At 42.1% G+C, this 18,194-nt stretch overlaps 1 protein-coding gene across 1 annotated transcript in view; it reads right to left on the reverse strand.

The window, feature by feature from the left end:
• The window catches only part of LOC135163147 (neuroligin-4, X-linked-like), a 128,273-nt gene extending 115,660 nt beyond the window's left edge, over positions 1–12,613 (reverse strand). The window contains exon 1 of the mRNA XM_064122373.1: positions 9,709–12,613. Within this exon, the coding sequence (XP_063978443.1) occupies positions 9,709–10,162 (454 nt within the window). The 5' untranslated portion in view covers positions 10,163–12,613. The remainder of the gene's footprint in view (positions 1–9,708) is intronic.
• Between the last annotated feature and the right edge of the window lie 5,581 nt (positions 12,614–18,194).

Consider the following 18,194-nt stretch of genomic DNA (forward strand, 5'->3'; position numbering starts at 1 on the left):
CGGAAGATTGAGGGGGAGATTTCTACCCGTGAGACAATCCTCGAGATTCAACTGTAATTGTGAGAAGCAACGAATTTGATACCGAGGGAGGGTCCAATGTGGTGTTATGTCAATCAACCCGGAGAGACTTCTCCATTGATCTCGCATGAGATCTTTTGTTACAACATGAATGAACGTGAAAATGGTGAGGACGACGGATAAAAAAAACGGGAATCGAGTCTGTTCTCGCGTTGCCACCCCCTCTGATGTATTCCAATGTCATTAATCGTGAAAATCGACAATCGAAGATTTATCGTCATTCCTGGGACTCGACAGCGTGTCGTGACGAGCATTTTGATGTCTGTCGAACATCACATGCGGACTGAAAAAACTATTGTGGCGATAATTTTCATTGTAAGTACAAGTGGAAATTTTTTATTGTCTGTTGCATTATATTTGTATATTGTTTCCTCCTCTGAGGGGAAGTCGTTTGTGTCTTTGATTTTATCAAGTCAAATGGGAGTTGTTGAAAACTAAGCTGTACAACTTCAGTGAATCAATTGCTTATATAATTCAATATTCGTAATTATCTTCTATCTCTCATTCGAAAAGCACAAGTCCCCTGACATTGACCTAACCACCAGAAATGGTATCACCATCTCCAACATTGTTATTTCATAAACAGATGTAGCTGTTGATCGTTATCGATTAAGTTACCAATAATTAAGCTGTCCCCAATCTCCATTATCCTCCACCTAACGTAGTATTTAGTCACCATAGGGTGCTTTATACCCCTCCAACAGTCACGTCATGGCTCAAAGGCTTAGCGATACGCTATTCTCTTCGTAAAAGCGTTGTTCGAATTACACACCAGCCTTATATACCGCTCAAAGTGAAGCTACCGGTTGAGAAAGCAAAGTCTGGCCACATCACGGCAAGACATGGTCTATATCTGACTCTTGTCTTGTTAATTGAACGTATCCACCCAGGTAATATACCCCCCTCTCAGTTGGTTAGCTCGCTTCACCTACTTTGGCATCACTGGTAATTTGATCTTCCAATGAAGAGGCAGAGAGGAAATGTGAAACTGAGTGAACGAGTGCCAGAGGTTTTATCGTGAGAGACTCTTCACCTATTTTCCAATATAACTTTTTTTTTTTCAGCAGATAGACTTTTCTCTCCAGAAATAGGCGTTGACGGTCGTCTGAGGTTCTGAGCTCACAACTTCACAACTTTCCATTATTTTGAAAATGTAAATTTTACAACTTCTGCGTTGGTAATTCCGGGATTACGAGGCCCCAGGGATTTCGAAGAAAACTACATGGAATATTGTTATCACTCGCAGAGGATGAAAATTTCTCATGGGTGATAAATCACAATTGGATGAACAGAACTTATTACAGAAGTTATTGAGAAATGAAAGAACGAAGAGAGAAAAAATCATATCTGCGAAATGGGCTGTCGAAAAAATCTGAAAAAATTGAGAGATAGTTTGTCTAGCCCCAATGGTAGAAAAATCGACGCTAATGGATGAGGGGGCGAGGGTCAGGACTCATTTAACATGGAGCACCTCATGTATTTTCCCCACAAAAATTTTCCTCATAAAACTATTTTTTCTCCAAAAAATATAAATGGGTCTCTCTATCAGTTTGAACTTCACAGAAATATGTGACAGTTTGAGATACAATTTGTGTCTGAAACTGATCTCTCTGAATAACTCAAATTAGTAGTTGGTAATTGTTCGTCAGACTTCATCCCCTTCTCCTCATCGCCCTTCTTAATGACGATTTCCAATGTTTCAAGTCAAGTTGGATTCAAAATAATTGTTGAATCCACTGCAGCTCCCTTGACATCACACATTGTTTCATTATTCCGACCAGACCCCTGAAAATTGGCCTTCAGTACCCAAGTAAACTATATTACACACTTCTGTCGCCAACTACTCGCAAAATACAAGGCACGAGTCTGCATCATGACCGCAGAGGTAATAGATGTGTTTTAGTTGGTGAAATGGGTTTAGGACGGTTCAATTTGTCCTAGGGCTGAAGTTGCTGGATAACGACTATCACGTGGTTGTCCTCCGTGGTCGTTTGCCGGCTCTATAAAATTGAGAGGTTGAAAAAATAATGTCTAAATAATGTATAGATATATGGGCACTCTAGTGCAGCGGGGCCCTTTACGATATCATTGAAATCATGTCTGGGTTGGAGTGGCGTCCTTTGGCCATATCTACTAGCCACATCCCACCTGCCGCTCGACCGTAACCACTAACTACCTAGACTGTATTGTGGAGCTCCAGTGACTATAGTCAACCACATACTTTCGTAGATGATTATTAGAATTTTTACTCTCCAAATATCACTAGCTCATTTTTACGAGTTAATCCGAGTGTCTCACCAATTATTAATGAAGAATCGGTGTTCTCAGGAAAATGAGGTGATAATTCTCGTGAGAGTAATGTTAAATCTGATTCTGAAAATTGCAAGAAATTGATGAGTTTTCTGTGAGAGTGCGATGGATAATTCAGATTTTCGTCGAATTTTCAATAAAATATGAATATTTAGACCCCAAGGCACACAAATTTCGAATCCTCTGAATTTTCAGTGAATAATTGAAGTGACGAATCCGGTCTTTTATTGACGTTCACATTCATTTAACAGACAATCAATAGAATTTTCGATTTTAAATTATAAATTGAAAATGAAGAGGAAAATGATTTACAGCTTTATTCCCAGACTGAAATAGTTACTTGAAAATTGGTTTTCGCATTCGGGAATTTAATCGGATCTCGAGAACAACTGAAGAAATACACACGAAACACCTTAATATGAATTACGAGGCAGCTATCCAGATCCTGTTCTTTATTACACATTTTTTACCCCCCCCCTCACCCTTTCCATCTGAGAATTCGCCGCCAATGTTTTTGTATTTATTTTCTTGTTTATAACCGAGGGGACTGTACCCGCGTAGATATCAGTGTTTGTTCCCCAACTTTCACGGTTTCCGTGCACTACAACCAGCGAAAGATGACAAAAACCCGAGGGCTTGAAGGCACGCCTGGGTCATCCAACTCACGGGGTTGACCGCAAGTGAGAGCGGGAAGGGTGGGAGGAGTGGTTGTACCTGAAACTCGCTATTCTACGGACACAGCCACAATTCGAGTGACATTTTTAATCCCCCCAAAAAGTTTTCTTGAATTATGGGGCTATTGCGGCACGCTAAGTGTCGGTTTGAGGTAACATGTTTTTTTATTGGACAGGTTAGTGAAACAATGTTTTTTTATGGCTGTCGGATGATGTCTGTACTTGACAGCGCCTATGCCCCTGGAATAACCGACGGGCATGACGGTGATGAAGAGGTACATGCGTCAATCGAAATTTCTAAGCCAAATTCTTGTGTGATGGCGGGAAACGGGGTGCACAGTGGTGATGAGGAAAAAATTCTAGTTGAATTTCGCTCTGTGTAGTCTAAAAGTACATGAAGGGAGGTATTCAGTAAAAATAACAAAAGGATTTGGGTGAAAAATGGGGAATCCTCGATCGCAACTCTCACCATGAAAACTCCTGAATTTAGACAGCTGATCTCAATCCATTCATTTCCATCCCCCCAGCATCAAATTAAAGAAAATAAACAGTTTAATCCGATGATGTATTCTACAATGGAGCCCCTTCACTGGTAAATTAAATCCAAGATGCAGAGTGATGGTGTTACAACCACTCGAATCCTCTGAAAATCTCCATTTCCATTGGACTAAGCAAACATCACCAGTGATAACCGCTCCCCACTCGATAGTGCATCAGTCAAATTCCAGGGGAATCCAAGACCTCTCTCTCCCTCTCTCTCTGCTGTACTATCCGAAAACCTTATCCTTCGTACAACGGAAATTCCTCGCCTTCAATCCATCGAGCCACTCTAGAATCAGCGCTGGTATTACCTCAACGGCTAAACGGTTCGTTCCCTATACCCCCATTGAATTCCCAATAGCCAACGGTTAATGCACCCTTCTCACTCACACTTCCTCTTCCTCAGGCGTTTCACCCTAGCCATGTTTTTTACCCCTCTCCTTCTCTTCTTCACCTTCTTCACCGACGATTCCACTCGACCGGAAACGTGCTATCGATAATGCACAATTGAGGAGTTATAAATTACTTCTCCCCCAAAATGTCGCCGCGGTGCGAATTTTAATGCCCCTACTCCGATACCAAATGCTATATTTTAAGTTTTATAGACGTTCATATACCCTTCGTGGGGGCTCACCGAGCCCTGTCGATTGGCCGAATTTGGGTGTTATCGTACATGCCATCGGTGATTTATGAATTCTTTCGACGGGCGGTCAATGGCCTAGTTAATGTCACTGGAGGGTTTGAGTATCTTTCATGCGGTTTACGTAATTACTTTTGCTTTCCAATGTGAAGACCTACCGCGTAGAAATTTTTTTCTGCCGAACATCCTCCAGGAAACACCAGAAGAATCCTCGAGCCATCTTCTGGAGATACCTCATAAAATATTGGGTTCAATAAAATCGTACTGTAGATATTTTATTTGAGCAAATCGATGGTATAGACTAAATAGTGAATATAAAAAATTGTAATACCCCGATTCGCCCCAATTTTATCCATCGAATACAGTGAAATACGATGACGTACAAATTGGATAGATTTATTTCGTTGAATCGACTTTGGAAACTAGTAATTTTTTGATGAAATGCCTCAGTGAAATAGGCACACCCACTCGTAAGTAACTTCGTTCCCTCTAGCCTGTAAAAAATCACCTCCTAAATAATTTAAAAACTTTGGGAATAAAAACCTCTCATATCACCTCCCATTGGATTCTCCCAATAGCTTTCCAATCATTCCAATTTCCTCCCCATCTCCGTCACCCATTTGCAATATACGGTTTCCATAAAAAAAATGGAACTCCTAATTTCCATTTCAACCTCAAATAGAAAAAGAAATCGTGAGAGTGATAGCAAACGATGTTCTCGCCTAAAATCTGACAGTCCCATCTCCCGACGACAGTAGTAAACAAGAATAAAAAAAAATGGTCATTTCCCGGAGGATTGAGTAGCCGTGGGATTTTCCCGGGTTTTTTTTATACCAAGATTTTGCGGATTGGTCAAGGGAAAACGGCCCCAGGCTGTGTGTGTGGACGAGGTGCCAAGCGATTTTGTGTCTCTTATAAGAAAAATAGGAGCCTAATCCCCTGGCTAACCTACCCCAGACCCCCCTCCTTCCCTCCACAAACGCTTTGCCGGTCGCAACGCGGTGGAATTGGATGAAAGGATTTACCGGATAAGGATAGGGGTGTTTTTACCCTACCATCTCAACACACATCCCAGCTCTGTACATCTTTATCCAATTTTTGGGATTTTTTTTTTCGCGTGAGTGCTCTTTATGTGTAGCAGCAATATCTCCATCAATTTTTTCAACGAAAACTTTATTGAAATAAATTTTCAAGAAGCTCAATGCATGAGGAACTGGGCAAGTTTATAATTTGTTTTTTTTTTTTTTGATAACAATTATAGAAAATAAATTTAGATGTTTCATATCGCTCTCACCGATATATATTTGAAAATTTATACACCACATCCATTAAAATATGAACAAATTTCCACAACATAAAATGAAAATAACAAAATTATCCGGAAAGGATGGTGAAAGATATGGAGTGGAAAATTATAGAAAGGACGAAATTGTCAGGGGCGTGGGAGTGGGAGGAGAGAGGGATTGGCAGACGCGGCTCATCGTGCAATAATGAGTGTATGTTCGCCAGTAAAGCGAGAGGTATTTTAATTATGCCCATGTACCGATTTACTCCGCACACGTCTGTAAATCCTTTTTACGTCTCATTTAATCGGTTTGTCTCAGTGCCCGCTAACTGACCCGTTTGATTCTCCCTCCCCCTCCATTGCCATCGCGGATGGTGTGTATGACCTCAAAAGGGGTCAGTGGATGCAGTTGTGCAATAATCGTGGGTTATTAATTATAGTTAGCATAAAAGGATCATGCTCGTAATTCATTTTTGATTCGCGTCATTAGAATCTCATTTTTGTGAATAATTGGAACGTGGGAGGATAATTAAGATCTCTCGTGACCTCCTCAACCTTCATATGAACTTCTGGTTGGGGGTGTAAAGTTCAGAATAATTATGAGGGTCTGGAAGCCCTTGTGAAGTCCCCGACGGACCCATAAAGGGCACGTATGTCAACGGACTGTGTTCAGTAAAAAAATCGCTATATAATTTTCGACTTCAACGAACATCAAATATCTTTAAAAAAATTCTATCTCATCTCCAATTACATTGAGCTTAAAATTTCCGCATCTGCAGTGGACATTTTCCAGCCGTTCGAGGGATTCCCTTACCGCCACTCGTGACACACATTTCACCAAAACCAGACCAACTTTGATCAAGAAAACCACGTGTGCATGGGAGACTCGCGTGGAATTGAAAAGTCGTGTCCCGTCCAACTGCTGTCGTCTGTTCTCCATTCGAGAGTGTATCCAATTGCAATAAGGGTTTGAGAGGGAGAAAGAGGGATAGGAAAAAGTGGGGGAGAATGGAATAGGGAAGTGGAATGATCCGGGGGTGAGACGTGTAATAGAAGAACAGCCCGTTCATCTCGATTTCGATGTGTGCGTGGGTCTGTGTGTGGGGGGAAAAGGGTGAAAGATGCCGGGAGGAAGTGGTCGAGTATATGTTACCCGAGTTTTTCTTCAACTCGGTTTTCCGTTAGTGTGTGCCCACTGTACCTGTCACAAAGGAAGACTCTGAGGAATTGAGTGGTATTTTTTTTATTTCCTCGCTTCACTCCAAATTGCAGGACTGGGCAATTAATTTTTTTTTTCTCTTAGGTTTCCCATGATTCTCATCTCTCGTTTTCATCTTTTTCTGGGGGAATCTGTCGTGAGAAGTTTCTCACCATCACTCATTATCGAATTATAATTCGGTATATACGCCCCGATGAGAGAACAGGTGGAATAATGGAAATGTACTTTTAATGGATCTGATTAAATTGGAGGAAAGACTTTAAGAATATAATACTGCCTGTCATCTTCACACTCTGTTATGTTTCGAGTTGGAAATGGGAAAATTTTAACGACTACTGGGGTATGCTTGTTACAGGAAACTCGGGTGTGCATGGCAATGTACGTTGAAAAGGACGCTAGGTACTTTAATTAAATTTAATAATTAACTGTTGCCTGGCCTCGAGGCAGTCACGTTCGTGCGTGCACAACTAGGGAATCTATTTCTCGGGAAAATGATTTCTGCGCAGGGGGGATACTGGGGGTAACTATTGAATTTATTGACACGGAGTTGTGGAATATGATCTTTGATCCATTGGCGCCACGAAAAAAAATCCCTCTCTCATTATTTGGATCGGCTACAGAATAAAATTGTGTGTTCTCCTGAACGAAACTCCAGCCCCCAGATAATCCGAAACGACCCTATAGAACTATTTTTCGAATATTCCACCCCGATAGGAAGCTACAGAAATAGGATGTATGAAAGGTCAGCCTCAAGAGCAACTCCTGCATTTTTCGAACCCCTCATTTTTGATGATATAACGTGAGCCAATCAGCTGGCTTTCCTATTTCTGTCATCAGAAAAAAATAGAAATTATTATAAATACTCAGAGACTCAATTTCTTGGTGACGTTTGAAACAGAATTTTTCACTCCATAATTCCTGAATAATAATATCCGAGTCCACTGTATTTTGGTATATTTGCTCCCATTTCTACTCGCTCAGCTTGTCCCCATCCTCTTATTTTTTCTCCCTTCTTCCCCCCTCCCTCACGGTATGATGTAGTGTACCGTCGTAAACTTCCCTCACCTTGTTTGCTGTGTTTCGAGCAGAGGCTGATATAACGAAGTTTGCTTTATCGCAAGGGTACAGCGGAAAAAATATAAATTTCATGAAAAAATAAATGATAAGGAGAGTAAGGGATGAAAAAAGAATTACCGTGGAAAATCCAAATTGCATTACTTGCATCAAACTTTATGCGACGTCGGAGAAAATGATTCTCTATTACGTACCTACCCATTTCTCTCTCCACTGTCGTTTTAGCTCGTCTCTATGCTATTCCCTTCTACCAGCCCCATTTTTACCCTCCCCTTGGAGGTTTTTTTTTTATCTCCGCGACGTACCTTCAATGCTTTCAGATCCGCATTATTCACGCGTCGACACTTCTACGTCTCAGCCTCCAATTGCAATATTGCAATTTGCCATGTGAAATGAGATTTGTGTATTTCACTGGGAGTTTTTTTTTTCCTTCACCTCAATTCACCTCTCGACATGTTTCCACTAGTCCTGTGGCATTGAATAATTTTCCGACCTTGATTCTGTGGGATATCAATGGTAGAAGGAATCTGTCTTGTGGCGACAGGGCAATATTCCTGAAGTGGTAATTAAACGTGCCCCACAACCCCCTGGAATGAGGAGCGAAACAAGTTGAGGGCGGAGTCTGCTATTAGCGCTAGCAATTTTCAACAATTGTACCGGAAATGTCATGCAAAAATTTTACATGCACCCGGACGAATTCCACCAGTCTAAAAATACCAGCCCATTATAATCCGAAAAATATGTGACAAAATTCTGGTGAAAGGAACGTGGTTGGCTATAAAATAACAATTTTCCCATTCAAATCATCGAATTAATGGCCATTTTCATGGATTCTTTGTTTGCGTTGGCCAACAATAGACGCCTCTCTCCTCGTTGAGTTATTATGCTGAAATGGGACTGAGACTAGCCAACGAGGAAGCATGAAAACGGGGTTAAAAAAGAGGAGGAACAGGAGAAAATAGAGAGGGAGAGAGAGAGAGTAGTGAGCAATAGGATGCTGACAAAAAAAAACACAAGTTGAAAAGGAAAAGAACGAGTGGAGGAGGAGAATGTGTAGAGAGTGGGTTATAACATGGGTTTTGGTGATGTTAGCGTCTGGGGTTCGCCAATTTGGTCGGGTGATATGCCCCCAACATCTCTCGCGATAACCATCGATGGTATATTCGAAACTACTTTTATCAGACTAAATGCTCTCATCTAATCGCTATCGGCAAAAATTTAACAGCGAACTTAATTTCATGGTAACTCGTACCTTCAACTTTCAGCACTTCCCCTGAATCTCGTATAAAACTTTGTTCTCAGAACAAATAGAAGAGAATCTTATAACCATTTCACTGGAAGACTATCTCATCTTATTCTACCTATGTAAAGTGACGCGAAGAAAGAGTTGGGAAATTTCTTATGGGAAATTGGAATTTTGTGTCCGGTGTAGATGAAAAATTGAATTGTCCTATGAGGGCTCAGCGGATTGACGCTGATAAATTCATCAGCACAAACTCCCCCACTTTTTTTAGAAGTGTACAATTATCGCAGGAGAAGAACTAATGTGCGAAATTAGGATGTGCTTGTCATACTATTCAGACAGTTGTCTCTCCAAATTAAATTCATTTTTTGTGGTTCAGATTGTGGCATTAATCCCCCGAGGTACGAGACTCGTTGGCATTCAAGCGAAAAAGATGAAGAAAGTGGATTCCATTTCCCAGAAAATATTCCAGTGCTAAAACTAACTTTTCATCTCAATGCAATGAATTTTCCAAAAACAAAGTCCCACCTAATCACCGCTAATTGTCCCTTCCCAGTGCCAGGAGAATCCAATTATCCCACGACATTTCCAGAACTATCAACAATCTCACCCCATCCCCGAATGCCATATCAACAATCCACCTACCTTGTACTGGTGCATAGATATTAAGATAGAGGCAATCCTCGCTCTGATTTCTCAAGTAGGGCAGTAGTCTCTTAAGGTACTCAACTCTCCCCTTGGGCATATTGTTTGTTAATTCCGGCAACTTCTGCGGGCAAACTGGACCAAATTTGTCCGCCACCTTGACACCCTGCCACAGTGCACCATTGACAGGTGGCATAAATCGTAGACTACCAACCGGTGGTGATGCATAAGGCACCCCACGAAACACCTCAACACCCTCCAAATTACGCTCAAGCGTCACAATCACACCCGATATTTCACCATACTTTGTCCTAATAACACGCGAACTCAATTCCGCCTGTGTCACAGCCAACAGCGCCAGAGCCATCAGCATCCACAGTGACACCATGTCTACACTTTTTTTTTGAACATACATCCATCTGCAAACCATCACCGATGAGCCCTCGCTTGTCATTGTCACGGCTTAGGAATAAATATCTTCAATGATTCTTTCATCTTACCATCATCAACTCATGAATGTAAAACACCATTTTATCATACTTTGATTTGTCGTATGGCTGCTATGTATATAACTAGGAAGTCTGGACTATTTCCCACGTTGAAATATGCTGGCAGATTGTGGCCAAAAGTTTAGCGCACACGGGCCATTATCAAGTCAGCGTTTTGAAAGGCAAATAGCTGAAAGTTTGGTTACGCCGTTGGGCGTAGTGAAGCTATGTCGACAACGCTTGCGAATTTCTCTTCCTCACTCGGATGTCGGGTGAATTTTAGGGCACCAGTGGGTGGAAATCGTAGGTCTGGTGAGACGATTCGAAGGAGAACGATATCAAATTGCTAGATGGTAAACCAGCACGATTTCCAAAAGACTTGAGCCAGTGATTACGTCTTCGATACTATCCTGAGACGATTTTCGAACCCAACTGTCTTCCACTGCTATCAACTCTCAGCAGTGATCCCAGTTTTCCCAGGATTCCGTGGTAGGTGGGGCTGATGCAAATTTTGTCGAGTTGATTTAAATCTCCAGTGAGTGTTCACGTCGATCTTTACGAGAACAAAAAAAAAATTTGATAGAACCGAGGAGTTGAGATATTCTTGACTCGAAGGATGGTGTCTTTTCTGCAGCACAGGAGGAATGAAAAATATATTCCTTCTACGGGGTTACGTTCTTTTCATGAACAGATTCCGCATGACGAGACATATCCTGAATCCGTCTGCTTCGTTGATGATCATGTGCCAGCAATTTCACTGAATATCTTATTTTCTGGCATTGTCAGAGGAGTATTACTTGATGAGTAGAAATGCCCGAGAGTTTCTCAAGAGGTAATAAAAATGACGGTGAATTCCTGCCCGAGTGATATATAAATGCGAAATTGGTTGGCAATCTGCTTGGCTGATTGCTTCTTTAGCCTTCGTTTCAAGTATTCTCTCTCATGTATCCATTCCTCCTCTATCCTGTTCCACAATTTTTCTGTTTTTCCACCTCTCTCTGTCTCCACTCGCTATTTTTCCGCTTTCCACTGCTCATACCACTTCAAATAGTGAGAATCAATATTTTCCTGGAGCTTATAGTCGTCTTTTCTATCTTTTCTCGAGAACCGTCATCATTACCGTCTGCTTCCTCATGCAGTATCCACCTCACTCTCGTCTTATATCTACATTTTACAAGGCTCTCTTACTCCCACCCTCTGTCTCTCTCATTCCAACCGTTGATTTCCAACCTTGGCTCATCTTTGCAAAACGTCGTCCTCATCCAAATGCTCAAATCCCTCACTGAGCCCCTGCCTTTTTACCTCTATCTTTCCTTCTTCTTCAGCGCTTCATCCGGGCCCTTTACACCGCGACGATTTCGTCTCGAATGGCATCCTTGATGTTACGATATACGTAGACACCAGCACCAAGAAATACGAGAATAAACCCTCCCCTTTGGTGTTTGCTCAGCCTCTTCATCTCCGCCTGTGAGCTTCTGCCTGTCGCTGACAGTAATCGAACATTCGACCTCACAAATTTTTCTCCCAACAATTTTATCCACTGCTCTTTACTCTCCAAACTCTGAGCCCTCGGGAGGGACTCAATCAAGGCCACACTATTTAATTAGTCCCACCGACAATCGCTGGATAATTCTTCCGTGATGACAACTATTTCGTAGCAGACAGCAATCATCACATTTCCTAATCCAACGAGACAAATAAGGTGATGACCAAGTGGTTAGATTAATCCTCTCAAGCACACACTTGATAACAGCACTATCGTCACTCATTCACTTACAAAATCACTGATAATCATGAAAAATTAGAACCACAACGACGGAGATGATGAACTTTAACTCTCGGCCAAATCCGTGTTAGGCACGTACGATGAAATTCCCTGGCTCTCAGGGAAACGTGCTCGAGGAGGTCAACGTTGTAGGATTAAAGAAAACACAGTCAACCATTGAGTGGTTGTATGTGCTGGGGTGCAGCTAGTGGGGCGAAACCCCTTATTTTTATTCTCCCGCTAACGTTCAAATGATCCTGGCAAGGATCTGGGGTGACTCCAAGATGTGTTGTCTCGAGTCATCACTCTCACATAACACTAATCTTCAACAGTGACCTGTCATACGATGACATGTTGGTCAACTTGTGCATATCGATGACATGCTTTGAACTCTTGTTGTCACTCAAGTTTATCCAATCACACACTGACACTCTAACCTTTCCTATCAATTCTCGTCTGGCACTTTGATGACAAACTGGCTCCGAGCGCCAGGGTCACGTGAACAATTCCATTATCAATAACGCGAGGTGAACCAAGTTGTGATCACTATTGTTATTCAACTTTTTGACTAGTCGATGAGGAACGAGACCCGTGTGTTGGTCCCCCCCCGGTGCCGGCTGCCCTGGTTTTTCCACCGAGATGTTACCGTTACTTCGAACCCCGACAAACTGGCGTCGTGAGAGCACAACTACGCCTAGTTGCGCATGCTCAGGATGAGAAATATCTGTCTCACTTACCCCTGGGTAGACTCTCTTGCTGAGGGTGTACAGAGTGATGTTGGGTTAGTTGGGTGGCGCAGCGCATGAACGGTCGATACGGCAGGAGCGGGGGGATGATTTCCCCCAACTACAAGCCAACGGTGGGAGGTGGACGGAACGGAGAAAGATGGTAAGAGTCGGAGATTCGGCATAAATACTTTTTAGGGGAGGTTTTTTTTTAATTATAAATTTTTTTTCGAGGGGATTTTTCCGGGGGGGATTAATTTTCGATGATTCTGGGTCGATGATGGCCGCATTAAGAGGATCATGTATTTAGTGCTTTTAGGGTGCTGGTGGGCTAATATCCTCTCCCGATGTACGTAAAACCGTAATGCGCTTAGGACCCATACCCGTCTGATCCTTTTAACGATGTTACCAATACTATTCTACTGTTGTGAAAAGTGTACTTGGATCGCACTCGATCGCTGGACACTACAGTGATCGCTGGTGATGAGAAATTTGGGGAAATGGTGGGTGAGTATTTGTTGAGCCGTCTTGTTATTTATAGAACAATTTAAGGGGAGTTGTGTCTTCCGATGTTTTTCATGAATGGAGATTCTTTGTATCATTAGTCGTCGGATGTTCTCGAGCTGAACCCTCATGATTCTCAAGGATTTCCTGACTCTTATCGGTCTCTTAATCCCAACGAGAGTTTATTTTTTTCTATGTTGTTACGAGTCAGACCCTCACTGCCCTCATGCCCTGTAAAGGCTTCGTGGCTCTCCTTCGACCCCCTAATTTTTCATTTTATGACTTAAATCACCACAGCCCTCATGATCTCTAGGTTTGACTGATCCGAGTCATCTTTCATCCTCATGATGCGAGTTTTCAGCGGGTCCATTAGTCTTCAAATATGGATTCTGATTTTGCATCCCCATAAGGTCAGGCCCTCGGGTCGTTCTGGCTGCTGGGAGTTTCTGGTTCCTTCTTCAACGGAAATAACTTCCGAAAAAATCGAACTCACCGAAGCCGGAGTCGAACTTCCAACCGCAGGCTGACCATTCACGGTCTCTTACTACTGAGCCACCGGAGGGCTTTCGCCCATTTCGATCAATTCTCAGTTCTAATCAATCTAATTTTCTGCCACCTGCCATGGCAATTCCGGCATTTACACTCCTATTCCTCGCATTGATAAACATCGTCCTTTGTCGATGACTCCCTCCAGCTTTTCCTTTCACAGCTCCAGAAGAAAATCATCAATTACCGATTCCTGACCAGTAATATCCAGCTGAATATTCCCTCTGTGATGCTATAACCGAATACAAAGCACCGTTCACTCGCACGTGTAGCCATTTCAGAAAGGGGTGGTCGGGGCTAGGGGGGTCTGGTGGTGAGTGGCGAGGGGGATCGTAGGGGCTGGACTTGACTACGTCACGTTGGACGTATCAGAATCGTCCGAGAGATGATAAATACCAGAATGCAGGTACCTGGTTTCCTCGTAAAATTTATCCTGTACGCACACAGTTGAGAGTAAAATCCTCAACGTATCATGATCATAAATCAGTTATATACCTCCAGCTTATTGCAGTGTATGACTTTAAAAAAGGACATTTCAGTGCTGCTCATCTGATCCCTCCGGATTTTTCCTTCCAACTGAAAGATTTTTAATCGCTCAAATTTGAATTTCACGTTTTTTCATGATTTTCAGACAGGATTTGTGGTTCGCGTGGAAAAATCTCCGACTCTCGCACCACAAAATTGTCTTTCAGCCTCACGCGAAGGTTTCTCGCTAAAGAAATTATTCTGTTCACATACTTTCCACTGAGGTTTCTTCAGGTAAAGGGGTTTGCGAGGGATAAAGATAAAGAATATGTATAAATGAGGTAGATGAACAAAAATACAGACGAAAAACGTATGAGGGAAAATAGCGTTCTGCAGCAGAAGCCTTCGCCTCCTGTCTACGTGAGTTTACTGCATAAAATACTGGTTGGGCACTTTTTATTTTGAAAAAGACTTTTTTTCTGTTCACAGCATGATGTGGCATCGCTCCGGGCATTCACCGGGGGACATCCAGATATATGAGGACATCTATATGCACAATGTTTTCTGGTAACGTGTATATGTACAACGATGCTGGCCAAACGAAGGCAAACTACCTTCAATTTAGGCCTTTTTGGGCATTTTTTTTCTGGGATATATCCAGTGATATTATTGGAACTCCGTTTTTTGAAGTGTTGTTAATGCTCGGTGAAATGAAAATAGAAAGTAACAGGAAAACGTGGATGAAACAGGGGGGCTTCAAAGGACAGCTTGTTGATGATATATATATATATATATTTTTTAGACAGGTTTGGAGCTAAACGAGCTGCGGAGAGTATTTCCATTCGCGTGCGGTTTAGCAACTGTTGCAGTTGTATTTTGTAAACTTCGCTGGATTTTCAAGGTAAAAAAAAAATCAAGATTCATAGTGAAGAAGCCGATGATGGAGTAGAAGCATCAAATAAACAATGTTTGTGAATATTCTGAGAATTTTGAGTTCATGGAATTTCTTTTTAGTTATGTTGAGAGGTAAACGAGCTGGTAAAAATATTCTCATTCACCCGTAGATGGGCAACAGTTGCAGTTGTATTTTCTAAGTGTCAGTGGATAGGAGAAATAGAAATGAAAAGGTGGAAAAAAAGGGTATGGGGAGACCGGAAAACGGAAGGTGTTAAGCCATGCGAAATGGTGTCTCCGCACGCACGTTTATATCTCGGCTCTGCAGATGGCACTGGGGTTTGAGTTTCTCCCGGTCGTCTTTCACGCTTGTGGTGAAATGCCTTCTGGAACAAAACTGCACGTGACCACAGCGCCAGGAATATTCTTTTGCGTATACGATACCGTAAGTACAAAGTACTGGTGACAATTTAATGCTGACATTTTATCCGAGAATAAAGTACAATTTTGTACGTACGTGGATTGGAAAATTGAATTGAAACATTAATTTTCATTGTTGTTATTTTAACATGAAGTGTCGAGAGAACCGAGTGTTTCCGAGCTGTTAAAAACTTTGGCCTGAAATTTCCGGTGGACTTTCCGGGAGTTCGTGGTACGCTGGAGTTTCGATGAAACTTCAGGGAATTTTGCAATTGGCTATTCAAAATTTTATGACGTCAATGGACAATTATTGAACATATTCTTCGCTTGAAAATTGTTCGATCGTACAACAGAGTGACGACATTGTCGATAAAAGATTTTTTTTAAACCGATAAGACTGAAATTATCAAGACCACCAATGTTCAAAAACATGTATCGAACTCGTATATTTCCATCTTCATCTGTGTCATGAGGTCACACGAAGGTCACACGAGGGTCACACCCGATGGATCACATCCGATAAATATCCTCTCCCTCTCCCCAAACTTATAAAGTCATTATCCGCCAAAACTTCGATAACCTCACCCTGAAATATTTATTGTCGAAGAATTTCGATAAAGAGATGACGACGCCGATTCTCACAAGGGTGCACATGACGCGCGACAAAAATCTATCGTTCCCGTTGAAAGCCCTTACTCAGCTTGCCCAGAAAGCCACGAGTGAAAAAAGTAAAAAAAAATAAATATAAAAAATAACTTGAAGAAAAATCAAACGGCTCACGAAATTCTCAGAGGGGTGCGACAGATTCGTGTCCCGGAGATACTTTTCCATCTCGATGAAAGACCGAAGAGAATAACTTTTCCCCTCTTTTCGCGCAGAAGGGTGGCCCACCCTATGCCCATCACAATTTGCTCTCTGCCGTGAGCACCGGGGGCACTCATAACGATGACGTATACATCATGATTTCGGGATTCTCCATACAGCGACAAAATACCGACTAAAAAAACTGATGTTATTCATCACAATTATCTCGTAGCATCAAAACCCATGTGGGAGTAGTCAAAAGACCAGTAAATATCATCTCTCAGTTTATTCTTGTTTATTAAATTTGAAAAATAATATTTTTCACATCAGACGCGTGTGTTCCTGAGCAGAGGATAGTTTTATTAGCGGGCAGGAGCGGCGAAGTGTGCGGGGCCTGATCTCACTCCACCCAGACGGCTTGATACACGGTTGCGTGCGGGATAGGGTATGCCGAATAATACATCTCCATTCGTCATAAGGGAGTGGTAATTTGAAGCAGCACAGGAGTTATCTCGGGTTAAGAGTACGTCTGGCATGATTTGTTGGGTGGTTTTTGAAAGCAGATTTATGAGGTCCTCTATGATGTGCTCTAATTGGTGGGATTCCGGTGTCGTAGCTCTAAAAATTAAGACTTGCTAATTACAAATTCCCTCCAGCGAAGAATATTATTCAAATTGTCAGGATAATTGATAAATAATTATCCCGAACATAATAACCCGATGCCTAGACCGTAGGGCTGATTCTGGAGATGCACATTCACAATTTCAGTAGTAACATCCTGCCCTGATCAGACCACCCAGTAATATCCCATTGGAGTCGTTGTATCTACTCGAAAAAATCTCGATATCAAATAAAATTCTGATTCCACCCTCTCCGTTCCTGGCCTAATATCTCCGAGAAAAAATTTCCCTCACATTATGCCCCCGTTCGATACCGGATTAATCAACCAGAGTGCATCGAGATTAATCTCTCCCCCTTCCCTCCCCTAGCTCTCCCTGCCCAGCGAAACTTGTTTCACCCCTGGAACCTCAGGAAGGAGATGGTGGACCTAGAGATTAAAATTCAATTTTCGATTAAAGGCATTGACTTTTATCGGATATCGCTGAAGGAGACCCTTCCACCCCTCCCTCCCCTCGCCACCACATTGGTGACACGAGTCGCCCTTCGTAAGGTGTATGTGTGCACTCCTTCAAGATGACAAACCAACCGTCTATCCGACCGAGTCGTAGAGTTTTCTCTCCCTCCAGTCATCCTCACACTCCGTTTCGCCGCGTCTCTCTGAGGGTGCTAGGGAGCTTATCGCATTCGCGCCGACTATACCGGAGGGTGTAATCAGTGCTGTGGAATTCTGTCGTATTCCAATCTTCAACGAAAATGGGTACGTCTGAAATTCCAAACTGCCAACGTCATTATGGGGAAGGGACACTTTCAACCGGTGAGACACACTTTTGATGATGATTGAGGGGGCAGCTGAAGGTTGTGATTGTGAAACAATAGCACTGATTACAATGTCTGATGAGGGATTTTCAGTCGGGGTATTCTTAAGGGATGAGGGCATTTTATTTCACATTTACAATTTTGAGAAATAGGATGAGTGATGAAAAAAATTCTATCACTGAATAAGTAATGCATTTTTATTAATAATCACATTCGAGTGAAAATTGGAACGAGATCAAACGATTGAATAATTTAGTTCAATGATTTTTCTCTGAAACCAGAATTGTAAGAAATATCTGCACATCATCATCCGACAATTTGACCTACATTGGATGATAACTTTTCTCACTTTTTCCGGGACCAATTAGTGTTCGAGTAATTAAATCCCAAAGTTAGAGCTTCATACGTGGCCTCTCATACACCTCGCACTTAGAACGC

Source organism: Diachasmimorpha longicaudata, chromosome 5, assembly GCF_034640455.1.
Source record: "Diachasmimorpha longicaudata isolate KC_UGA_2023 chromosome 5, iyDiaLong2, whole genome shotgun sequence".
Classification (NCBI taxonomy): domain Eukaryota; kingdom Metazoa; phylum Arthropoda; class Insecta; order Hymenoptera; family Braconidae; genus Diachasmimorpha; species Diachasmimorpha longicaudata.